Below are 27,110 nucleotides of genomic sequence, written 5' to 3'. Positions count from 1 at the left end.
TGGGGAACGGGAGGAGGAGGAGGGGAAGGATTTTTACCTTCTCTCCAACTGGATACTAATGTTAAGCGTATGCATCCAGGATAGATGAAGTCAGACTGCTTTAACAGGATTGTAGTGCCAGGTTAATTTAATATGGGGACGCTCAGTCTGAGAGATTACCCTGAGATGTTTTCAGACTCTTATTATTAGAAGTCAGGTCTTACATCACCATTTATTAAATATTTGTCGTTTTTATTATAGGCAGAAACAAATTGGCCTTTTCAAAAGCCACTACAGATTGCAGAATTTAGTACTTTAATATACAGTTATTGGATTGCAAAAAATAAATAAATAAATAAATAAATAAATAAAAATCTATTTATTTGACACAATGTGTAATCAAATATGAAATAAAATGTTTTTAAAATAATAATATAATAACTATTATGTATATAAATAATGAAAATAAATAATTAAAGGGTACCAATACAAATAACTTTTAACAAATAGCAAATAACAAATAGCTTTTACAATGTAAATAGTGTCATAGCAGCTTAACATGAAGCTGTAGTGGATACATTTAGATTAAACTAGACAGACACATTTAAGACAGTTATATAAGAACAGAACAATAAAAAAATGAAAAATATTGCTTATATTTCTCTTAAAATATTAGCATTTTTTTGTTCACCTCCTCCCCCGAAATAGTTTTCAATTTCAATTCAATTTGAATTAACAAAAAAAATTAATATTTAATTAAAATTATATTTATACAATAATACTTAATAAAAAATCTATATTTAAAATTTCAAATATATATCTAAAATATATATATATATATATATATATATATATATATATATATATATATATATATATATATATATATATATATATATATATATATATATTCATTATTTTTTATCTATTATAGTTTTTTTATGTAAAATATATTTATAAATTAAAATCTAAATATTTTAATTTTGTTATAATGTTTTTTTTTCTTTTTCAATTACGTTTTATCAGTTAAAACATTTTTCTTAGACTTATTTTTTACAGCCCGCTGCTGTAAAAAAAAATGTGGTTCACCTTTGTGGCCTCGCAGTTTCACCGATTTATTATTTTTATTTTTTTTGTTTTTGTTTTCTTTGTGCAATTTGACATGCTTTTTCTTTCTTTCTTTTTTTCTTTTTTCTTTTTTTACAGCGAATTGTGTTCTGCATCCTCATTAGCACTTTGTGTTCTACGTCCTGATTGGCTTTAGACCATTGGACACGATAAGTGAACGCCGTCATTATTTGTGATCTCCAGCAGTCATCCTAGTGGATTCACCTGATTTGTGGGTAGCTGATCTATTTCTTGGCAGTTCGCGGGACCTTCAACGTGCCTTTCCAAATACGTCTGTTTCTTACTCTTTTTGCTGCTTTTGGGTTAAATTTGGGTGCTCAATTGATTGAGATATAGCCGAGAGAATACGGTAATGTTTCAAAATAAAAGATTTTTCAAAATAAAAGATCGTTCAGACTCAGATAATAAATAAATCTGAAATAATGAATGATTTTTTGTGCGGCCTGGTGGTTGAGGACCACTGCTGTAGACCATTGCCAATCTCCTGACAGTACAGAATGCAGCTTGCCAAATTGACACAAATCTTCGATCACTAGCAGTGTGACTCTGAAGTGGTGTATGTTCGCAAGTTTTCTCCACAACAAACCTCATAATGTGGACGAAACGTCTTGCAGCCTCAAACGTATCTGTGGTAGCACCTAAAAGGCAGAGGAAGATGCTAATCATCGCCCAAAAAACCTCTGAACATGCTAAAGAAGAGGGGCTGTAGTGCGCCATTACGGAACAAATGAATCTTCAGCTGTTACGTTTGGTTTTATAGCCTTAAAACTGTCTATAAAACATCTATAATAATTGGAAAAAATAAAGCTGACTACTTTGCAAATTTCACCTGTTGCGGATTATTTTTAGAACGTAACTCCTGCGATTAACAAAGCAACATTGCACAATGAGAACAAGTCTTTTATTTGTGCAAGCATTATTTTCATGTGGGTGTTTGCCAACAATACCCATTTTGCGTTTATGTTATGCCTGTTTTTTTGAGAGCAACTTGTAGTGTATTATCCTGTGCGCCCGCAGTCTCCTCATACACATCAGATAGCACATCTCATTATCTTCCCATTACATATTTACACATACTGTAAACCAGCCAACACTGCTGCTCCGCAACATGCAAATCAATGAATGCATTACGTCTAGCTGATGTTCGGGATGATTTAATGCTCGTAGACGCTGTCTTTCAGAAGAGCCGGAGGGAGTGATAGGTGGATGTAAGGAAACGGGGGGATGGGATGGAGGAAAAGAGAGAAAAGCCAGCGGGTTTGAGGGGGTTTGGATGAATGAATTTTGACCCTGCACTGCCAATTAATCCTGCCTCTTTTTAATTGGGGCTGAATGGACTCCAAAGGCCAGTGTTGAGACACACACACACACACACTATATTGTTCCCGTTAGGCATTAAAGATGCTAGCTTCATTTGCATATAAAGCAGGTCTTGCGGGTGCAGTTCACTGCTCTCTGAACACAAGCAAACGACTTAAGCCCACAAACGCAGATTGGCTGTCTCCAATTTTAGCTACTTTTGTATTTTCCTATGCAGTGACTGTCCACCCATCAAACACACACACACACACACACACACACACACACACACACACACACACACACACACACACACACACACACACACACACACACAGACTTTTATTCATTCATTGGTTTCTTTCTTTCTTTCCTTTTCTTTTGTTCTTCCTTCTGTATTTTTACCTTCTTTTCTTTAACCCTACCTTTCTTTCTGTCTTCTTTCTTTCTTTCTTTCTTTCTTTCTTTCTTCTTTTTTCCTTTATTTTTTAATTTCTTCCTTCCTCTCTCTCTCCCTCCCTCCCTCCCTCCCTTCCTCCCTTTCTTCCTTCCTTCCTTCCTTCCTTCCTTCCTTCCTTCCTTCCTTCTTTCCTTCCTTCCTTCCTTCCTTCCTTCCTTTTATCTTTCTTTCTTTCTTTCTTTCTTTCTTCTTTTTTCCTTCCTTCCTTCATTCCTTCCTTCCTTCCTCCCTCCTATCCTTCATTTTTTTCTTTTTCTCTTTCCTTATTTCTTTCTCCTCTTTCCATCCTTCCTTATTTTTATCTTCCTTTTTTGGTTTTCTTTATTGCCTTCCGTCTTTCCTTTAACCCTTCCGTTTTTCATTTTACCCATTCATTTCTTTTTTTCCTTCTTTTTTCTTTCTTTCGTTAATCTGTTTGTTACTTCTGTCTTTTTTCTCTCTTTAGTTTGTGCCCTTCCTTATTCATTTTTTATTTTTTCTTTCTCCTTCCTTCCTTATTTATCTTTCTTTTTTGGTTTTCATTCTTTCTTTTCTCTTTTTTCCCTTTCTTTCCTTCATTCGTTTAACGGTTTCTAATTTTATTTTATCCATTTATTTTTCCCTTTATTCCATTATTCTTTTCTTCCTTTCTTAGTTTATTTGTTTGTTGCTTATTTTTTTTCTTTCTTTCATTTGTTTGCTCGCTCATTCCTTTTTCTTTTTTTCCTTCCTTCCTTCCTTCCTTCCTTCTATCCTTCAATTTTTTCTTTTTTCCTTTCCTTATTGCTTTCTCCTCTTTCTTTTCCTCCTTCCTTATTTTTATCTTCCTTTTTTGGTTTTCTTTATTCCCTTCCGTCCTTTCGTGTAACTCTTCCGTTTTTCATTTTACCCATTCATTACTTTTTTTACTTTGCTTCCATTTTTCTTCCTTCCTTTCATTTGTGTGTTACTACTTTATTTTTTCTTTCTTTCATTTGTTTGCTCGCGTGTTCCTTTCTTCCTTCCTTCTTTCCTTCTTTTCTTCCTTTTCCATACTTTTTTCCCCTTTCTTTCCTTCACCACCTTCATTCCTTCCTTATTTTTATGTTTCTTTCTTTCTTTCTTTCTTTCTTTCTTTCTTTCTTTCTTTCTTTCTTTCTTTCTTTCTTTCGTTCCTTCCTTCCTTCCATCCTTCCTTTTCTCCTTTCTTCTTTCCTTCCTTCCTTCTTTTCTCTTTTCTTACACAAGCAAATGTTCTAAACCCAGAAAGGCAGATTGGCTGTATCCAGTTTTTAGCTACTTTTGTATTCCCCTCTGCAGTGACTGTGCTTTAGACTTCCACCCTTCAAGCGCGCACACACACATACACACACAAACCCAGACATCCCCAGTTCTGTCTGATGTGTGTGTCTCTCCATAATGCCTCTTATCTCTCTTTTCCTCCAAACACCCCCTCATCCCTAACTTTACAGCCCTCTCATTTCTGGTCTTTGATCAGGGAAGTGGCGCACCACTGAAATGACAGTGGCTTGGTTTAAGCACAGGTCTGCCGCAGTCCAAAGAACAGAGAGATTTTGGTAATGAAGGGCTTCGTTCCCTCCCAGAGCTTTTGTGTTACTCAAAGCCACACCAATATGTTTCATAGGAAGTCAACCAACACCTGCTTGAGGAATTAGAAATGTTGGAAATTTCAAGGAATGGCTGATTTGGTCGTTTATTCAGCCTTGTGTTGTTCCAAACCTCTGCCTTTTCTGATTTCTTTGATGGGGGAAGCTGGGTGGGTGTTTTTTATAGGGTTTTTCTGATCTTTTGATCTAATATTAAGAAACAGGCTTGCACATTTTACATATGAACGTGAATAATTAATGATACAGTGAGCATCAGATTTCGTTTCAGCTCTGATAGCTAAGAAACTATGTCTTGACATTGTGGGTTTGTGTTGGAGTCAGGAGTGTTGACCTTTTTTGCTATTGTTTTAGAACTTTTCATTTCAATTTCCTATGGGGAAATGACTTGAAATAATTAACATCAGAAAACGATCATATCACTTGCTTTACAAACAAGTGTGTTCATGACTATTCATAAAAGAAGAATAGTATAATTAGTATATATCACACTCAAAAAACTGATTTGTTGGACCTAAAATAGCTAATTTTCTGTCAGCCTTAGTACATGATGTAACTACTGAAGAAAAAATGTAACTTTAAAAAAATAGTTGAGCAAGATATGCTAATGCTCTAATCTGATTCATTGATTTATAAGCTAAGCTAAAAGGGTTCCAGCAAATTGGCTCATTGGATTAAAAATTGGTAAAATACAACTATTAAACTCCAGCAGACTTGTAAATTAGGCCTATTTTTTTACATGGAGTGTTTCTTTAACAAGCAATTATAGAGAAATGACAATTAGCACAAAATAAAAAAAAAAAAATAAATAAATAAATAAAGTTATATATTTAATGTTATAAATGTTGTATTTTTTTTTCAAAACATGCTTAAATGCAAAATGCTTTAATGCAAAACACATACAATTAACGGCAGTTTAGAAAGCGAAAGTGAAAGCTGAATCTTAGACATTTTAGGAGATTTAAGCGACGACCGGTTGTATATTTTTGCCCCAAAAAGGCACGTCTCTGCCGAGCATGTGTGGAGTGTTGACCGTTCTTGTGCCCACACAACGAGCATTATGAAACGTGTAGGGTGAGAGAAGAATGAGGACAGACAGACAAACAACAAATGTTAAAGGACGATAATAATAATAAATAAAAAAGTGTCACCAGTTATACTTGGGCGGATGGTAAAATACCCTGGCGCCCGCCCAAGTAAAGACTGTGTGGGAAGCACTGGGGGATGATCAAATCGTTCTAAAACACAGATGTCAATTCCAGTTCCTGGAGGGCCGCAGCTCTGCACAGTTTACAACACACTTACCTGTAGGTTTCAAACAAGCCTGAAGGGACTCCATTAGTTTGATAAGGTGTGTTTAATTAGGGGTTGGAATCAAACTGCAGAGCTACGGCCATCAAGGAACTGGAATTGATACCTGTGTTGTAGAATATATATAAATGGGACTGTACAAATACACACACTGAATCAAATTGTTACGAATTGCCATGAGAATGTGGTGCTGACAATGCTCAATGTTGCAATGGACTAGCTCAAAACGACCATTTACACCTGTATTTGTATAGCGTTGTCTAATTGTGATCAGATAAAGATAACATGCTGTTATGTAGTTAAGTAGCTGGGGACTATTTTCAGGCACTACAAACGTCATTGTGCCTGCTGCAGCCAAAGTACAGCAGCAAAGTTCCTTAATTATTACGCCGGAATAAGGGTATAGTTCCCAGCCATTGACCTAGAAAATAGCAACTTTTCTTTTTTCATGTACCGTTCTGAGTACATGATGTAACAACAATAAAAAGTGTAACTTTTTACTTTTTGTTTTGAGTGAGTTTACTTTTTTTTTTGGAGTGAGTTTACTTTTTTTGAGTGAGATACTAATGGTCTAATCTGATTCATTGATTTATTCTAAGCTAAAAGTGTTCCAGCCAGCCCTCGATATCGGCTGAATGGATTCAAGAATGGTAAAACTCAACTATTAAACTCTAGTACAGTGGTTCTCAAACTGTGGTACCTGTACCACTAGTGGTACGTGAGCTTCCTTCTAGTGGTATGCGGAGGAATCAAATATGTCATATGTACATGCTACCTACAGTTAAAAAAAATATTTATATATTAATGTGATGACATATAGCCTATATTTATGAGGTCCAAGCAACATCTCCAGGTTTTGATGAATAGGCTACTATATGTCAATACTTTACATTTAAGTACAGGAGCTTTTTTACTTGCTAAAAACAGTAGTCTACCATTTTTGATTAACTTTTAAAAGCACATTTCAATTTAAACGTCTTATTTTGTTTGTTTGTGTTTTATATATATATATATATATAAGCACAGTACAGTGTTATTGTTCAAACTATTTATAATGTTTAAAGTGGCTGATAATAATAAATCTTCTTAATAATAGGAATTAATCTGCCTGTTTTGTGAACTGTGCAGTGCTGTAGCTTCTTTACTGGGCCTACTACGCTACTGTAATTTAATTCTACTCATTATGGTGGCACTTGGAGAGACAATTTTTTTCTGAGGTGGTACTTGGTGAAAAAAGTTTGATATCCACTGCTCTAGTAGACTTGTAAATGGAGCCTTTTTAAATGGTTTCTTTAACAAACTATTTTAAAGAAATGACAAGTACAGTAGCACATAGAATTGTAGCAAAACATGCTTAAATAGTGGAATACAGAGCTGTAGTATGGTTTTGAATGAGTCATATTCTGTGCAACTTTTCTTCATTTTTTTAATGTCATCGAGTTCGATGAGATCTGGTTAACATTCCCTTCCCTTTATATGGAGACCATCCATCAACTTTTTTCACCCCTGAAGAAAGAAAATCATACAGGTGAGGGTGAGAATGTGATGACTGAAAAATCATTTTGGGTCGAGCTTTTCCTTCAGCTAAACAAGGAGAGAGAAACCAGCATTGTGTGCTGTAAAGGATCCCCATGACATCATGCTCTGAGTTCAGCCCATGTGTCCTGCAGCCAGAAGTCATCATGTCCAGGCTTGAATATATCAGGATTCATCCATCTGGATCCAGTCAGCGGTGCACTTTATTTGTATTGAATTTGCATTAGGATACAAAACAGAATCTCATCTGACCAGAAGCTCATCGGAAAATTGATCGTCATTCATATTACTTGCGTATTGATTATGCTGGAACATCAGATCAGTGTCGTTGAGCTTGCATTGGAAGCTTGAAGAAGTGGTCCATCCGTTGTGAATTATTCTCAGAAACTCATTTTAATTTGTACTATAGTGTTAATAGATTTTGTTTTGCATATATAGACTGAATTATAGACATGGTGATGTGTTTAATAATGTTCCAGTTGTCCATTCATTTTAATATGTGCCTCATTTGTCCTTTATTGCATTGCCCCCCAACCTTTTTATCACCCCGGATTGCTCAACATTTGAAGATTTTACTGCAGGCCGGGGTGAGGGGGGTGTTTCGTTCTACATAGATTGCTAGTAAACCATCAACCGTTCTTTCAGAGGATGTCAAGCTTATAAAACCTTGCTGTAGCTCTGATACAGGTTTTATTTATGGAGAAAATTAAAAACCACTGCAGTGTTTGGTTCTCTGTGTTTGTCTGAAGTAACTAGTTTATGGAAAGGGAGAAATGTCTGTATTCCATATACAATGTATGAAGCTGCTAGGTCAGTTCTGGTCACGTAACTTGCGGTGCGCTTGCAGCATTCTGAAAGAAGTTTTAAATGGTGTTCGCCTGGAAGTATGATCCCAGTGTGCGTGCTCCTCTATTGCAAAAAACGAAGATTTTGATATAACACCTGAGCACATATGACTTTATAAGAAACACATTGCACAATATAAGGACAAGATGTGGCCGACAGTTGAGAAAACCTATGCTGGATTCAGTGACTTGAACACGTTTCCCCTGCCGCTGTTTGGGCTGCTTTGAAGGCTTTGTCAGATCAGACACACAGTGTGCGTGCGTGCGTGCACTGTGATAAGTATCACGTGCACTCGTTATAAGTATTAAGGCGGGGTGATTTGGCCTAAAATCAAAATCTCAATGAATTGACCATTTTAACTCTATTACAATTAATGAACTATATATATATATATATATATATATATATATATATATATATATATATATATATATATATATATATATATATATATATACATTTTTTTTTCACTGACAAATTGTAAACAGTACATATGTTCGCATATTACCAGTAAGAGATTTTTTACATTTTACTGTCTATGATTAATCAACATCAATGTTGAACAACTGAAATTAATCCACTCCACCCACGCTCGTCACTGATATCAAGCGGACCAATCACAAAGCTTGTGCTATGCGCCGTCACGACATGTAGTTACATTATTTTGAGAGGTGTGTGGGTATGCGACCACGTGAAGGCTGTGCCGCACCATGCGCACAATACAGAGGTATAAATCAGCCTTAACAGAGCGGGGTCACATGACTTCACACACAGTGTGGATGGACAAGTAATTGAAAAAAATCGACCTGGAAAAATTAGATCGATTATAGATTATGAATGTCAATTTTAATTACTTTTTGATTTATCATCCATCAATTTTTAAAATTTATCAAATTCATCAAATTTAATTTATAATTTATCATCTGATCAAGCTGAATACAAGGCAGCTAGTTCTGTACAATTATGTAATCTATTGACTTAAAGAAATGGGCTTAATTTTGACATTGGACTGATATTGATAACATTAATCATAGTATTTATTGCCCGACAACGATATGGCCGTTAATTTATTCAGCATCCCTAATAAATATATATATATATATATATATATATATATATATATATATATATATATATATATATATATATATATATATATATATATATATATATATATATATATATATAAAATTGTACTTATTTATTTAATATAAATAATATTTATTTGATATTTTTATTTTCTAATTATCCATTTATCTTGTCTAAAAAATTTTTATTGTTTATTGAAACTATTAATTATATATTTGTTTAATTAAACATCTGTCCTCTCTTTTGTCAGGATCCCGTCTGCGGCAGGAAGATTACGCACCCCGCATTGTTGAACACCCCTCTGATCTGATCGTATCCAAAGGTGAACCGGCCACCCTTAACTGCAAGGCTGAAGGACGTCCCACGCCCACAGTGGAGTGGTACAAAGATGGAGAACGAGTGGAAACCGACCGGGACAATCCTCGATCCCACCGCATGCTCCTGCCCACCGGATCTCTCTTCTTTCTCCGCATTGTTCACGGCCGGCGCAGCAAACCCGACGAAGGCTCCTACGTTTGTGTGGCACGTAACTATCTGGGAGAAGCCGTCAGCCACAACGCCTCGCTGGAAGTAGCTAGTAAGTGCTTGGGTTCTTTCTTTTCACGCTGGATTTTTGAGTGTGAGATATATTAGGGCTAGGTGTTGATTTAATTCCGATTCACAATCTTAGGATTCGATTCTCTTTGATTTAGTGAATATACTGTAGCGTTAATATAAATGAGTGAGTTGTTTACTGAACACTCACTCTGAACTGATCATTTGAATCAGTTGAGTTGTTTACTGGAGACTTACTCTGAACAGATTAGTTGAATCAGTAAATCATTTACTGAAGACATACTCTTAATGGATCATTTATACCAGTGATTTGTTTACTGTTAACTCTCTCTGAGTGGATCATTTAAATCAGTGAATTGTTTGCTGGAGACTCACTGTGAACAGATCATTTGAATCAGTGAATTGTTTATTGGAGATTGACTGTGAACAGATCATTTGAATCCGTGTGTCATTTACTGGAGACCCCCCCTTAACAGATCTTTTTATTCAGTTGAGTTGTTTACTAGAGACTTACTTTGAATGGATCAGTGAATCATTTACTGGAGACCCACTCTTAACAGATCGTTTGAACCAGTGAGTTGTTTACTGGAGACTTACGCTGAACCGATAATTTGAACCAGTGAGTTGTTTACTGGAGACTCACTCTGAACAGATAATTTAAACCAGTGAGTTGTTTGCTGGAGACTCACTCTGAACAGATAATTTGAATCAGTTGGGTTGTTTACTGGAGACTTACGCCCCATTCACACGGGGCTTCAGTGTCAACGCTTGAAGTTGGGGCTGAAGCGATCATCATAGCAGCGTCAGCCAATGAAATTCAGTCAGCAATAGGCCACTGTCTAGCTGGTGTATTTGCATTTAGTGATCTGATTGGCTGACGCTTCCGTCGGCGCTTGAAAAGTTGAGCTAGTCCTAACTTCTGCAGCTAGCAACGCCTCTGAAGCAGTGCCGATGGATCCACAGTGCATTTCGGCAACTCCTGACTTCACCCATTTAAAGTGAATGGGAAGCGTTGACGCTGACCCCCCTTGTGAATGGGGTGTTAATATGAACGGATCATTTGAATCAGTGAATCATTTACTGGAGATCCACTCTTAACGGATCATTTAAACCAGTGACTTGTTTACTGTAAACTCACTCTGAACAGATCATTTTAATCAGTTGAGTCGTTTACTGGAGACTTACTTTGAATGAATCATTTGAATCAGTGAATCAATTACCTGAGACTCACTGTGAATATATCATTTGAATCAGCGTGTGCTATATTCATTAATAGATGTCACTCCAATTCACAAATTAGCCAATTCTTATGTGTACTTAGAGAACACATTGTATACAGAATATATATTTAAAATGAATCCAACATTTTAAAAATAATTATTAAAAAATCCAATTTTCCCCCAGCCCTATACGATATTAAGGTTTGACACACAGCTCTCTTCTATGGCATTGGCTTCGTCTTCCAGGAGTGGTTTGAAAGCAGGCCAGTGTTAATTTGGCTTTGTGTTTGTGACTTTCCTGGCCTAGAAGTGAATATAAGAGCGACTGTAGCCTCTCCAGCTGAATAGCAAGCGTTTCCAGTTTCCTCCTGGGTCTGTGCGCCTCAATGGGCTCAGTGGGTCGGATAATCTCACTGGAGATGGGCAGGATGTGACTGTGCCACTGGACCTGCATGGTGATCCTGATGGGGGAAACGGGCTAGACGGCCTGAAGAGAGCAGAATAGGGCTTAGTAGGTGGTCGTGAGCTCTGAAAACTCACAATAGTTTATGATATTTACAGATGAGCTCACAGAATAATGGTTACATTTATCTGAGGTGTGCTTTAGATGGTGTCTTGAGGGCTTTTAAATTGTACTTGCGTAAAAAAAATACCTGTTTAATACCTGTTTAAAAATTTAATGTATTAAATTTCCCATAAGCTTAGCCATCTATCTCTAACATTGCCACCTCAATAGCGCATTAAGTGTTTTGCAATACCATATGAACACAATAAGCACGTCCTTTTTGATATAAGTGCATATTAAGGCCACTTGATATAAAGCAGAACTCTTTATTTCCTAATCTAATTGGTATTTGACTTTTCTTCTCTTTCGTTCAGTCGTGGGTCAATTTTTATCCCTAATAAAAACCTTTTTTTTGTGTACAGCCTCAAAGCAGATACTTTAAATGGGCTTATTACTTAAAACTTGTGGTTTTCAGTGATTCTCCTTGGCCTTGGACGTGATCTGCATTACATACCGTCTCTCTTAAAGCTTGAAAGGCCTGATCTCAGGTATCAACCGCTTTTCAAGTATGCCTCAGAGCTGTCAGCAGCCCTCTTGTTGTAATCTAATCGAGTCCTCGGTGGACCCGCAGGGGGGTGATCCGGCCGTGTCGTGTGTACCAATGGCATGTCTTACTCACTTCTAAGATCTGCTATTTAAAACCACTCGTATGTCCCTGTGGGAATGTGCTAAAGTTCTTGATTATTTTTCGAAAATCTATTTATTGGTCGATATTTTGATGTGCTTTGCTTGTATTTCAGAGAAATATTGTTTTACCTCTCTCAACTTTAATACTTCCCAAAATCATTTTATGGATAAATAATATTTATAAAGAAGATCGAATAACATATGTAAATGCATGCAATAAATTTTTTTGTTTCATCCATTTTGTAAGCATCTGAAGAGACTTAAATTAACATAAAACACTCTTAAGACTTATGTTTAAGCATGAAAATTAAATAGTTAAACCACAAAATGCAATATATATTTTTACGTATTCTTTTAAATGCATAAACGCACATATGCAACAAAAAAAAGTGAATTCATGGACCCTTCTCATAGTCGACTTCTGAGCCTAAGCTCATTCATTTTCTTTTTGGCTTAAACCCTTTATTAATATGGGGTCACCTCAGTGGAATGAACCACTAACTTATTCAGCATATGTTTTACGCAGCGGATGCCCTTCCAGCTGCAACCCATCACTGACAAACACCCATACTCACTCATAAACTACAGACAGTTTAGCCTACCCAATTCACCTACAGCGCATGTCTTTGGACTTTGGGGAAAACCGAAGCACCCAAAGGAAACCCACGCCAACACAGGGAGAACATGCAAACTCCTTTCCAAAATGCCAACTGACCCAGCCAAGGCTCAAACCAGCGACCTTCCTGAACCCAAGCCTGATTAAAACTATTTTCATAATAATAGAATGATAATTCTTTTTCAGTGAACGATTATTCTATTTCTTTGAATTTTAATACTTCCCAAAATAAAAAAATAAATAAATAGAATTGCAAGATATAAAGAAGAACAATTAACACATTTAAATGTACATGTGAAGTGTATGTTTGTTCCAGAAAGCATCTGAAGAGACTGAAATCAACATAAAACCTTGAAGACTTCATGCAAACTTCAGTTAAATCATAACAATAAAATTATATAATAAGGTTAAACCACATAATGCATTATATATACATTTTACTCATTCTTTTATATGCATAAATGATCATATTCAACTAAGGTTGATTCCTTGACCCTCCTCATAGTCGACCTTTGAGCCCAAGCTCAATGAAACTATTTTCATAAAAATAGGATTATTCTATTTTAGAGAACGAGTATTCTATTTCTCTGAACTGTAATACTTCCCAAAATAAAAAAAATAGAATTGCAAGATATAAAGAAGAACAAATAACACATTTAAATGTACATGTAAAGCGGATATTTGTTCCAGAAAGCATCTGAAGATACTTACATCATCAGAAAACACTAAAGACCTCATGCAAACTTATGTTGTTGCATAAAAATGAAACAGGTAAACCAGAAAATGCATTATATATACATTTATATACATAAACGCACATATGCAACAGAATAAGTTTATTTTATTAACCCTATTCATAGTCGACTTTTGAGCCCAAGTTCAATGAAACTAAGAAACTTCATAAAAAAAGTGATTATTCTATTTCTTTAAATTTTAATACTTCCCAAAATCCAAATAGTTAGGGATGTAACAATTCACCTTGAGTCGGTTGAAAATCAGTGTATTTTTGTGATGATTCAAACTGGTTAAAATGTTATACAAGTATAACATTATCATGTTTAACTCCTGTCTCTATCCTACTATATATAATTAGTCATTTTATAATAATTTTTTTATGCCAGTGACCAGTCGCCTGAAGCATGGGGCCTATTGACCACCTCTTTACACACTGCTCTCTAGTTTAAGATAGATTTTCCTCTCCACACCAGCCATCTCAGTCCCCAGTGCAAGTTGTTTCATCAGCAGGAGACAATGTAAATGTGCAAAGACCAGTTATTATTGAGTCTTCTTTAGTTTGTATTCTTTTTTGGGAGTGATCTTGTTTTTAAAATAGCACTTTAGTTAGGCAGAAAATATATTATTTTGCAAAAAAAAAGTGCAGCATTTAAGAAAAAAATGAAAAGGCTCCTCTACACCTTAAATTGTTTCAAATAATTTTGTTAATAAATTGGGACTAAATTGTGAGTTTAGTATCGTGAATCGTATCGAATGAGTTAGGTGAATTGTAACATCCCTAGAAATGATAGAATTGCAAGATATAAAGAAGAACAAATAATATAAATGTTTTAATAATGTTGAATAATGTAAATGTGTGCAAAGTGTAAATTAGTTCCTGTAAGTTGATTTAAGATTTACATCAACATAAAACACTGTAGACCTAGTACAAACTTAATGCAAACTGGGTTAAACCATATATGAAATAAAGTTAAACCACAAAATTCATTATATATACATTTTGCTCATTCTTTTATGTGCATAAACTCACATGTGCAACAAAATACAGTCCTTTATATAGTCAACATTTGAACCACGGTTACTACAATAAGACAAAAAAAAACTACTTAGCTTTTTTTTAGCTTCTGTAAGGCAATGACGGTCAAAAAGACACATAAATTTGTATATGTTAAAGTTGCTGGGAAAGTTATGCGAGCTCAGAGACTAAAAAGTGAGAAAATGTCATGCAGTATATCAAACAGAGGGTGATATACTGTATGCTATTTGTTCTGGAGGCCTTCTTTTTTCTGTGCAAGAACAAAAACAAGAGGCTTGGCGGGCGGGCGGACGACTTGGCCCGACATGAGGAAAAGCTCGGGCTGTTTGGCCGCAGCCTTCGGGCTGCTTATTCTGAATAAGGTTCAAACAGGACCATAATGACACAGTGGCAAAGCTCAAAACCCTCAGTGCCTGTCCGCTCCCTCCGCCCCCCTGCCCTGCCGCCACGCATGTAATTACCCCGTTCAGGCAACCATGATGGAAACCTACGACAGGAAGGTTGTAGAATTCCTGCCTAAACTCCCGTTTTCCATCCAAAGCTAGACAGCCGGTGTCAGAGGCGAAAAAGGAATCTATCACTTCTCAGATATCAACACTCACCTACTTATTCAGACTGACAGACCAGGAATGTCAGTCGCGCCGTTGCCAAGAAAACCGCCGAAAAGGAAGTTAAGACCTCAAAATGTGTTTGCTCTGCCTAGCCCGTTCTTACAAGAATCCAGGTTGAACACTGTGTACACAATCTGTCCTTTTTCTGAAGTTATTTTAATAATCCCCCTTTTACGATCGCCCAACACCCGGTAGACCGTAAATCTAATCCAACTTTCAACAAGTCATGTTTGGCCAGGCAGCGACGCTTAGCGCAGATCTGTTGTGGGTTTATTATTAACTTCACATACAGTGGAGTCTCTGTGCGGCGCTGAGGTAAAAACGGGTCAATCCGGGCATTCGTTCTGCTCTGTATGGCCCGTGTTGGTCCCTGAAGTTGGATTTTGCCCCCTTTTGTTTCCACATTTCCCTTTCAATATGAAACTTGGAGGCTTATAATGCTTCATGTGTCACGCTTTGTTTGAGTATAATGACTCGCTGAGGAACAAAGAACGAGAGAGGAATGTAAGAAAAGATGGAGCTGGCTTTATCCATAAGAGCTCACCCCGATGGCTCCGGGCCACACGTTGCGTAATGCGTAGTATCAGGCTGTGATTTTAAGGATGACAGACGTGTCTGTTGCAGGTTTTCACGCACTCTTAAAACAGCTGTAAAAATGGCGATCAAAGAGCAGGGAGTTTGAGCATCCGCATAAATGACAATGAGACTTTGTTAAAAGATTGATGGGCGGTAATGTGACGCTTCTCTGATAAGACTACTTACAGTGTTAAACAGGTTAGGTTTGTTTGGATTATGACTCAGTGTGCTGGAAAATCATATTCTTTATAAGTGTTTTTAAATGTAAGCGTTTTATGAAAGATCATGGAATAATGACAGCTCAACATATGAATGTGTTCATCACTGTTGTAAATGAGATTTTGGATAAGATCTGTGCAATTGTAATTAAATAAGTCAGCCTTAGTGAGAATTGAATACTTTCATTTTATTAGTTTATTTTTTAGGATATTTTAACTGGAAAAGAAACAATGAAAGACCTATTAACTTAATAAGAAGCAGGCATACGTCATATAACCTTAAAGTGATAGTTCACTAGTTCACAAAAAACACAGTTTGCAAGCTCTGCTATCTACGTATTACGTACGGTTCGTCCGATAGACAACACCGGCATCGCGATCCTCCGCCCGCCACCGTTGCAAATCCGCTCGCGAAAAGTACACATTCAGGCCCTGTTTACACTGTCTTTGTTTTTAAATGACATTTTAGAACGACAACGATTCAACATCCACAGTGGCGTGTAGCATTTCTGAGCAGCCCTCCTTCCTCTCTACCTCTGAATATGCACATCACGTGACCACACAGACACAGACGCACATACAGCCATGCGCTCCAGACAGCAGGTCCAGGCAGTCAGAGGACTGCTTCAATCTTTCACTCACTTGTACTTAGTCATTTTAGCGAACACCTCAGATACTGTTGGCTGGTTCCTGTTGGTTGTGCGTCTTTTTTACCGACGCTATTATAACGACACAGATCACTGCCTATTCACGAGTCCCGCAGAAAAAGTGATTGACAGGTGGTAATTATGTGTGTATCTTGCCTTTATTCATTTACTGTATGATTTGTTTATGGGTAAAACAAAGACCATGCAGGTCAGGTAGTTTAAACGGTAGGCTACAAATAATTAATTGGTCATTAATTAATTAATTATTCATAATCGAAAATCGAATCGAATCGTGCCTTCAGAATCGAAAATGTAATCGAATCGAGAATTTGGAGGATCCTGACACCCTCTCAAGTGGTTTCAATCCTTTATGAGTTTCTTTCTTCTATTACTAATAATGATAATAATAATAATAATAAATAATTTTTATTTATATAGCGCCTTTCCAGAGCTCAAAGACACTTTACAAGGATGTGACAAAAAGATAAACAAACATACATGAAGTCAAATTTAACAAACTGGAATTACACAAACAAGACCTAGGAGACAAATGAGCAGAGTGGAGGTGGATCAGATAAAGTAGTCAGTTTGGCAGATCAGAAGCGATTCAGAAAATAAGTGAGTCTTAAGTAAGGATTTGAATTCAGAGATATTATTATAGCGTGGTAGAGAGTTCCGGAGTTTGGGTTGCAATAACACTAAATGATCTGCCCCCCCCATTGAAGTGAGGCGGTACTGTGGGACAGCGAGAAGGCCAGAGTCAGTGGAACGTAATGAACAAGTTGGGGTGTAGGGGACAAGCATGTTGCAGAGATAGGAGGGAGCTAGGCTATTAAAGGATCTAAATGCAAGGAGGAGAATTTTTCATTAAATGTGATATGCAACTGGGAGCCAATGGAGGTCGTACAAGATAGGGGTTATGTGAGCAGAACGTTTGGTATGAGTGAGTATTCTAGCCGCAGAGTTTTGAATATACTGTAATTGAGCACAACAGAAAGCTGAAAACTTGTAACTATTGGCTTCCATAGTAGATTAAATTAGTAAATAAATAAATAAATACCTATGGAAGCCAATAATTAGAGTTTTCCAGTGCAGTTCAAAATATCTTCTGTTGAGTAAATGATAACAGAATTAATTTTTGGGTGAACTATCCCCTTAAACTTTCCCAAACCTCTCACTTTACCTGCAGTACTCTTTCAGAAGTCCGCTTACTCCTTTATTAGCATACTAAATGGCTGCAGCATGTAAAAAAGCCTCTAATTATAGTGTACTCTTCCAGTTCTTGGGATGCGGTGGGAATGTGGAGCAGTACACCAGACCTCGATAACCCCGTCTGGACATGTGGAGCAATCTAAGATGCATTCTAGTCTTGGTTTTAGAGAGACCTGGTCATTTATTTACACATTAATTCATTTGATTCAAATATATGGATTTGAAATCGGATCCTCAGTCAATCTGATTCAAGAAAGTTCTGCATTTCTCAAGCTGTAGGGCCCTTGGATTTCTGCGATAGAAAGAATGTGAACCAAATCACAGAATCCAATCATAAAGTAATGATATGAAACACTAATATAGAACAAAAAATATATGTAAGTATAATGAAATTCGCAAAGAAACCGTCATCATCCTTAATTTTCTATTTGTTTTGTATTAATTCTTTTTTTAATTTAAAGTGCACAGTCAGAAAAAGTATAGAGCTTGGAGGGGGCGTAATCTAGCCATTACTTTGACAAGCAAAAAAATCAAGTTGACATTTTGTCTGTGAAACGGAGGGGGACATTTGGCGCTCGCCTTCTGAAAGGTTGGGTGACACCCCTCATTATTCCCTCACAGGATGTTCCCATTCTCTGCTCCCACCACCTTTGATATTCAAACCAACCCCGTTTCCATTATAGATTCATCAGAGCTGTGCAAAATTCAACTCCGTTGTCCTTTTTCCCCCTGCGAACGCCAGCATGCTTTCCACTGTTTGCTTTGAGAATATTTGAGTTTCATTAAGTTATTAGCAGAGGGGGCCACACTGTAGCTGAAGAGGACAAGGGCTTGGGTCCCTGGAGAATCCTCTTTCCTGATTCTTTCGTGCAATTATAATGTCCCCTGATCCTTTCAGCCCTCTTTATACCTTTGCTGACATTTCAGAAATGAATTTAATTGTGATATTTTTCCTAGGCTAGAGTTTGAGACACGTAGGCGGCATAATTTGGCTCTCCAACTAAGCCGAGCAGCGGTCTTTTCACTGAAAATAGTAGATGGTGTTGTTCTGCAAAAAGCGAACCATGTTTGAGGTGTATTCCCAAGCCAAGAGAAGCAGGAAGACTGCGTTCCTCACATCTGCTTTTGAGTTGTCAGTATGGGTAATCGTCGCAAACCGGCTCTCTTTAATTGGGTGGTGGGTGTGCTTCTCTTCAAGCGTCACGGGGACTATTTGCAGATGCCCAGAAATTACAAGGAAAACTAATCTGCGATGTTTAATTACAGCACTGAGGGGAGTTACTGACAACCCTTGGGGGATGGACGGAAATAAATAAAAAAAAGAGACCAGAGAAGATAAGTGCAGGTTTGTCATGGGTTTTCCCATGTTATCATGCTCTCATCTCATCCACACTAGCTGGAGTTTTGTATTCAAGCTGATTAGCATTAATGTGGTTAATTGCTTCGATTTCAAGCCCCCAAACCATGCAACATCTGCCATGCATATTCAGTTATGTGATTCCAACGTCTCATTCTAGTGGCTGACAAAGTCAGAGATGTTTGGTTGTGCAGATTGTCAAGTCGCAGTACAGCTATTGTCAATCCAAATAAGGCTGCACAATTTATAGTTTCAGCATCAATATCGCAATGTGGTTGCAGGATATGTACCGTTGAGTCTGGATTATAACATATCATTTGCAAGTGCTTTTGACTCCTGTGACTGAGGATTTTAAAAGCATTCAGGCTTAAGAATTTGTACCATTTGTCACTTTAATAATGATCAATTTTATTGAATTATTTATAAAACGAAGACTATGCAGTCCCATAAATATTGCAGAAAAATGAAATATTGCAACGCTCAATTTTTGCAATACCGGGCAGCCCTGAATCCAAACACAACTGTAAACGCTATCTAAACAATTTCAAGATGGTCTATTTGGGCCACTTCCATTGGTAGGTAAAAGCACATTCTTTAATAGTGTAGACCAGTGTTCACCAAAGTTGGAGGGCCGGTGTCCTGTAGTTTCGTTCCAACCCTAATCAAAAACACCTAAACAAGCTAATCAATGTCTTACGAGGTATACTTCAGTGTTAAAAATGCAGGGTTCCGCACAATCCCTGTATGTCTCCCAACGCAAATTGGTTAAGTTAACATGATTGTTTTATGTTAAATCAACTTAAAATTGAAAAAAAAAACATTAAGTTGCCAGAAAAAATACTTCAGGAACTGTTTCTCTTCACCTCATTTTAAATAAGTAGTTTGAACAAGCAGCAAATAATTCTTTTTTTTTTTTTTTTTGAGTGTTGAAGCTTCCAGGCAGGTTTGTTTATATAGCATAGTGTTTATATAAGTTGGAGCTCAATTCTACACGAAATTTCTCCAGTACCAAGATTAGTGTAGACTCATATAACCGGATGAATTTGAACAGCCTCAAAAGATTAGGATGTGTTATGAGAAAGTGCACTAAAATGTATCATACACTTAAATCATGTTGTTGCTTGTTCAAATTACTACTTTAAAATGAGGTGAAACACAATTATTGAGATTTTGTTGGGACACTTTTTTAGTACTTTTTTTTTTTTTTTTTTTTAGGGTTTTAACCTTAATGGATAGAATAGTGCAGAGAATTGACAGGAAATAGTTAGGAACAAAGAGAGGGGACGGGTAGGCAAAGAACCTTGAACCGGGAATTAAACTCTGGTCACTGTGAGCACCATGGTGCTATATGTTGGCACACTTAACCACTAGGGCATTGGTGCTGACACAACTGAATTCTTTAATGTTCAATCCACTGAAATATTGTTAAATCTGAAAAGTTACCTTAACCAATTGGTTATAGCACAGTATGATTGAATTGTGTGGAACCCTGCATTTTTAACAGTGTATTAGCTGCAAACAGATTCTAAACGAAATTGTCACATTGTGGATGTGCTTTCTATTCTCTACTTGCTTGTACACCACATAACATGGGTTCATCCAATCAGTAGCATCCCCATTTGGGACAGAAGATCTGTGGCCGCTAGGTTTAGATAATCCTCACTAAGGGGGCTAAGGGATTGTACAGAAACTCAGCGAACTGTGGCTTGAGAAGATAAAGTAATAGCGAGGAGGAGTTTTAGGGCTTTGTTCTGCTTTTAAAGAAGACAAAGATCCCCCACTGCTGGGCTCCTGGACTAGAGGAGATGGACGATTGGAGGCAGGGTCGGAAAGTTCACCGCAGTAATGAGTAGCGGAGAGGGCTGGATGGATGGGTGTCAACTACAGGATGGATTGCAATGCGAGGGTAACAGGTCTGGATGCTTGCGTCATTACTTGAGCGTGACCTGTCTGTCTTCATATATCTGTCCTAAAGCATCTGGAGTGAAGAAATGTCACATTTTAGTGACCAGTTGTGATAATGATGTGTGTTGAAACTTGTCTAGCTCAGGCCCTGTTTATCTCCAGTATTAAGATGCATTTCGGGCAATTTGATAACAAGTCTCTTTTGGTAAGTGTTGACCAATTTCTAAGTGAATGCTTGGTCTTTTTTCAGTCTATTAGTGTAAAGTAATTTTATGCTACTTGCATATTAAAGTAAAAGAATGGAAGGAGACAATGGAGTTTTCAAAATATGTTTCAACTCTGATAAGCGCAAAACTACCTTGAACGCTCAAGGTTTGTGTTAGAATCAGGACTAGTAAGAAAACACTGTGCTTTTTAATAATTAATTTAGCTTTCGGACCAAACACAATTTTAGGAGTCAAAGTTTAAATATCATTTGGCTGGCGTGCTTCAATAGCAGATCCCATAATGTTGGTCAATAGGGGAAGAGGAGGTCGTCTGTAGTTATTTTTCGAACACATTTGATCACATAAATGTTTACACTAAGAAAGGAATTGGGTCAAATGCAGCTGGTTGTGGTCGAAAGATTCAGCTCACCCAAAAAATTTAAATTGTTTTATTAACTACTCACCATCATTTTCTTCCAAAGCCCTGTGACCTTCGTTCATCTTTGAAATACAAGCTAAGGTATTTTAGGTGAAATCTCCACAGTGCTCATGACTATGCATAATGTATTGGTACTGAGCAGAAGAAACTACCCAACAGGCATCAGACGTACGTCACACAGATGTAAAACTGACATTGGACTCAAACGTAACTTTGAATTTTGGTTGTATATGAAAATCAAGTAGACTTCAGAATCCACCATCAGTTTAAGGTCAGACTTTAACATCAAGATTAATTTTAGTTAGTTCACAACACAACATAAAATCAACCAAAAATCAACAGCTAATGATGTTAGCTTTCAACATTGTATGGACGTCACATTATGACATTAAAGTGACGTTGAATTTTAGTTAATTACACAACATTAAACCAACCAAAGATAAACGTGTACTGATGTTAGACTTTGACGTTGTATTAATGTCATATCATGACGTTAAAATGATATTGGACTTTAGTTAATTGAATCAAATATCAACGCCAGATGACATTGGATATTACTCAACAACTTGGCAATAATTTTTGATCACTCGAGGTTGCAACCAAAATAGAACTAAGGATCAACGTCATATGACCTTGTGTGCCTGCTGGGTGTGAACACAAACATATTCTCACAATTTGATAATACTCTGATTGACCTACTTAAGACATATGTTCTGTTTGTTGATGATACTTTCTACTTATTTTCTGGACTTTGAACGAGTTGTGAATGTTACTGTCTATAGAGGATAGACGAGGGAGGGAGCTCCCAGGTTTTACCTAAAATATCGAATTTATTTTTCGAAGATGAACGAAGTTGTCGGGTTTGGAACTACATGAGCATAATTAATAATCCTTGTCATTTTTGGGTGAAGTAAACTTTTAAGTAGGAATGCTCCAATCAATCGGCCACAGATCGGTATCAGCCGATAATCTCATTTAATGATTCGATCAATACTTGCCAATCTGACCGATCTCATAAACCAATCGCAGGTGTTTGTTTGTGAGTTCACATGAGTTTTATGAGAGGAAGACACACAAGCGCTCCTATATATTACACACCGCCTAAGCCGAAGTAAAATGAATGTATGAATTTTGAATTTTGTAAAGTTGTTTCTGGCCATGACACACCTTAATGGCTATAAGAAATGTGTTTAAGGTATAATATGCAGCATCCTTCATTTATTCGCATAGGTAAGGCAATATCTCTCCTTATGTCCCATTCACACAGGGCTTCAGCGTCAACGCTTGACAGAGGGTGTGTCTGAATTTGGGGCTGATGTGATCATCATAGCAGCGTCAGCCAATGAAATTAGTCAGCAATTGGCTACTGCCTGAGCAGGTGTATTTGAATACAGCGATCTGATTGGCTGATGCTTTCGGCAGCGCTTAAAAAGTTGAGAATGTCCCAACTTCTGCAGCGAGAAAGCCACTGCAGCGGTGTCGACGGATCCACATTGCAGTTCGACAATGCCTGACGTCACCCTTTCAAAGTGAATGGGAAGCGTTGAAGCTGATGCCCCGTGTGAATGGGGCGTTAAGGTACATACTTAGAGGGAAAATGTGCTTAATGCTTTATAAAGCTGAAGCATCATTATCTGTACTCTATATCGGTCGATCAACATGACTAGGAATCCTTACTCTGAATCAGCTGCAAAAAATCCTGATCTGAGCATCCCTATTTTAAGAATTGCTTACACTTGAATTTGTCATTTTCCACCTTGTGAGTGGATCAACAAAAGTGTATCCTAATACCAGGTGTAAACGGGACCAAAGAGTTGGGAGTTGGACTACATTTGTTTAATCTACAACATTGACTACATTGGAAGCGTGCACCTATGTTTTGCATACTGGCTTTTTGAGTTTGTGATTGTTAAAACTATTGTGCCTAAAGCAATTTTGAAACCGATCTCATTTGCATAGATACGACTGGAGCAACAATAGAAATAAAAAAAGCCCTTCCAGCGAACTAACAGAAAAAGTCATAAAAGAGTTGTGGAAAAAAAAAGCGCATAGTTTAAACAGATGTTGGACGTTGATCTTCCTTGGTCATCTGGGCTCTGCTCGAAATGGAGGATAGGTAGGTAGATGTGCTCGTCAGTGGTAATTAGAGGCCCTTTTCCGTGACCAAGCATTTCAGACTTGCTTTGATCCCAGGAAATGCGCCGCATCCTCAGACAGGTGGAGATAACTTGTGCGAGCTTGGCTGGTTTTCTCCTGAGGTCATTTTATGGACGGCCGTCCACAAGAATAAGGTAAATCCCTTTTGGAACCAGGTGGCTTAGCGCAAATCATTCCCTGAAGCACGTGCACCCTAATTTATGAAATTGTTATGGCGTTTGATTCCTGTAAAAGCCGGTTTAGTTGTTCTGGGATGTCTTTATAGGGGTTCATTTGGAGTTCTGTACTACAGCAGCTCAGTTGGTTCTCACGCATCCAGTGCAACTCGACTTCTGAGGCATATGAAGTAAAGGGGAACATATAGTTTCATCATTGACATTGACTGCAGTAGTGTCGAGTTGGGGTTAGTTGACCTGAACCACAGTTCAGAATGTGATTTGTGGAATTACTTGAAGTTTTACCCAAAATATAGTGACAGTTTATCATTTGCATGTGTTTTTAAGGCTTATTTAAATTTTAGGCACGCTATAATTATAACGTTTGTGCCTTTGTAACAAAGATTGATTGAATTAAATTATTTATATGAGAAAAGCTATTGAACTTTTCACAAGTGATTGTGTTTCATTGACATCTTAAAGTTTTTTTTTTAATATTTAGAATTTGTAAAAAAATGTATGAAGATTTATAACTCTATGTTTTATATTATTTTTACATAAAAAAACAAAACAAACAATTGATTAGTGCTTATGCAAGGTGTTTCTAATTCACAGTTTATAGGTGGAACAGTAATTTTGACATTGGCTTCTCAATATGTGTTCTTCAGTGGTCTTGCGTCCTTGTGTTCTCGTGTAACGTCATTAAAAGCAGCCAGAGTTTGGTTACAATACTCAACACCGCAAGTACGGAGGGCGCACTTCCCGGATGTGTTCTTGATATCGAGGACACAACGATGCAGACTTGAGCACCGATCTCGCTCTAGAAGTCCCAGAAGTCATTGCGACTGGATGTGGGAAGCGCAGCGTTTTATTCAGATTTATTCTTAAAGTTCAGAGATATCACTTATTTATCTAACCAGTTTCCCCTTAATGAGATGGTGAATATAAACATCACAATTGACATCTTGATAAAGGAATAAACACATCAAGGGGGTTTGTTTGCTGAAACTCGTATTAAATCTGTTTTATTTATATTGTGCAACATTTATTTGTAAAGTCTTTATGCATAGTATATATATTGAAAAGGGGGAAAACAGTAAATCGATGTATAAATGCTGTAATGTTTAAATTATTTACCATTAAAAATGCATGAAGGTCACGTGACCATCAAGTAGAACGCATCATCTCATTTCTCACAGGACGTGTTCTCTGTCTTCGCGGTCTCCCAAGTTCATTTTTCCGAGGTCAACTGTTGAGACCAGTCTCCACAAGAACACAAGTCTGTTCTTTGCGTTCTTGGAATTGAGAAACCGCCATTTTCTTTTCCTTATATATATATATATATATATATATATATATATATATATATATATAATTTTTATATATATAGTCATAAATACACTTGTTTGTAGAGCAAGTAGTTTGACTGTTTATTGCCGTTTGATATGACTTTTGAAACTATTTAGGAATATTTTGGAAGTCTTAAAACAATCACAGAAAAGAGTTTACTTCCACATTTCAGAATAAGTGAATACAATGCTATTTTACATTTGATTATTCAATTTCCATACCTAAATACTGATAGATTCCTTATGAAACACTGTCTATTTTATTCGTTGTGTATTTATTTTTGCATTTAATGAATTTATTTATTATATTTTATGTAAAAATAAAAAATTCCCTTACAAACGCTTTCTAATTCAACTCATTTACACCATAGAAAAATGTAATTGTTTTCCATATTGTGCTGCTCTAATTGCCAGGCAAGGAAAGTTTATTTATATAGCACATTTTATATGCAATGGTAATTCAAACTGCTTTACATGTACAAGAATGAAAGAAATATAACTCCCCTACAAAATCATCCCAATTCAAGTAATTTAAACCATAGAAAAATGTTGAGGGCTGTTTTTCAATTCTAGGAATGCAGAGAACGGACTTGCGTTCTTGTGGAGATCAGTCTTGCTAGGTCACCTCGGAAGAACGAACTCGGGAGAATAGAGAACAAGCCATGTGAGAAATGAGATGCGAGAAAAGTCGCAATCACTTCTGGGACTTGTCGAGCGAGTTCGATACTCAAGTGTATATTCATGCATCATTGATATCAAGAACACATCCGGGAAGTTTCTCGCGTCCTCCGTTCTTGCTGTCTTGAGCGTTGAAAGTGAACTTTGCCAGTTGATGATGAGGTTAAACGAGAACACAAGAATGCAAGATCGCTGAAGAACGCACATTGAGAAATAGCCATTGTTTTCCATATCATGCAGCTCTATCTACAAGGCAAGGCAAGTTTATTTATATAGCGCATTTCATACACAATGGTAATTCAAATTGCTTTACATATAGAAGAATTAACGAAACATAAAAATGCAAGTATAAGAAAATCAAACTCCTCTACAAAATCATCTCAACTCAAGTAATTTAAGCCAAAGAAAAATGTTGGCGGCTGTTTTTCAATTCCAAGAACGCAGAGAACAGACTTCATTCTTGTGGAGACCTGTCCTACCAGGTCACCTCGGATGAACGAACTCAGGAGACCGCGAGAACAGAGGACAATGCAAGTTTATTTATATAGATCATTTCATACACAATGGTAATTCAAATAGCTTTACATATACAAAAATTAAAGAAACATAATATACATCTAGTTTGGGAAATAAAATGAATTCCACCAGTAATCTCAATTTTCCCTTCAAAAAAGTCTTGATCATGCTACTTCCGCAAGGGATCTCAGTTTTCTTTTAAAAAGGTCTTGATTGGCATGGCTGCAGAGTTAAAAACAGGTTACAAATGTGTCTTAATGTTTTGCATCTGTCGGACGTAACAGCCAAATTTATCCCAATTAGTCCTAAGTTATGAATTCTTTCCAAATATACACTGTAAAAATATCTGTCAATTAACAGTTTCTGTACTTTGTTATTCATAAGGGTTTTCTGTTTATTTACAGGTCGTAAATTGCATCATGTGATGTTGATCTTTGCTCTGTTGACTTTTGATGTTGAAAATTCAACTCAACAATTTAAACAAGTGACTTTTATTGAC

At 36.8% G+C, this 27,110-nt stretch overlaps 1 protein-coding gene across 14 annotated transcripts in view; it reads left to right on the top strand.

Moving 5' to 3' along the window:
- robo1 (roundabout, axon guidance receptor, homolog 1 (Drosophila)) overlaps positions 1-27,110 on the top strand; it is a 545,238-nt gene that overhangs the window by 252,273 nt on the left and 265,855 nt on the right. For all 14 annotated transcript variants that reach the window (XM_073922742.1, XM_073922741.1, NM_001365167.1 and 11 more), the window contains 1 exon segment: positions 9,482-9,808. In XM_073922742.1, coding sequence (XP_073778843.1) covers positions 9,482-9,808 — 327 coding nt within the window.

Source organism: Danio rerio, chromosome 15 (assembly GCF_049306965.1).
Source record: "Danio rerio strain Tuebingen ecotype United States chromosome 15, GRCz12tu, whole genome shotgun sequence".
NCBI classification, from domain to species: Eukaryota; Metazoa; Chordata; class Actinopteri; order Cypriniformes; family Danionidae; genus Danio; species Danio rerio.
The sequence above is the reverse complement of the archived record's forward strand: the minus strand, read 5'-3'. Positions and strand labels throughout refer to the sequence as shown.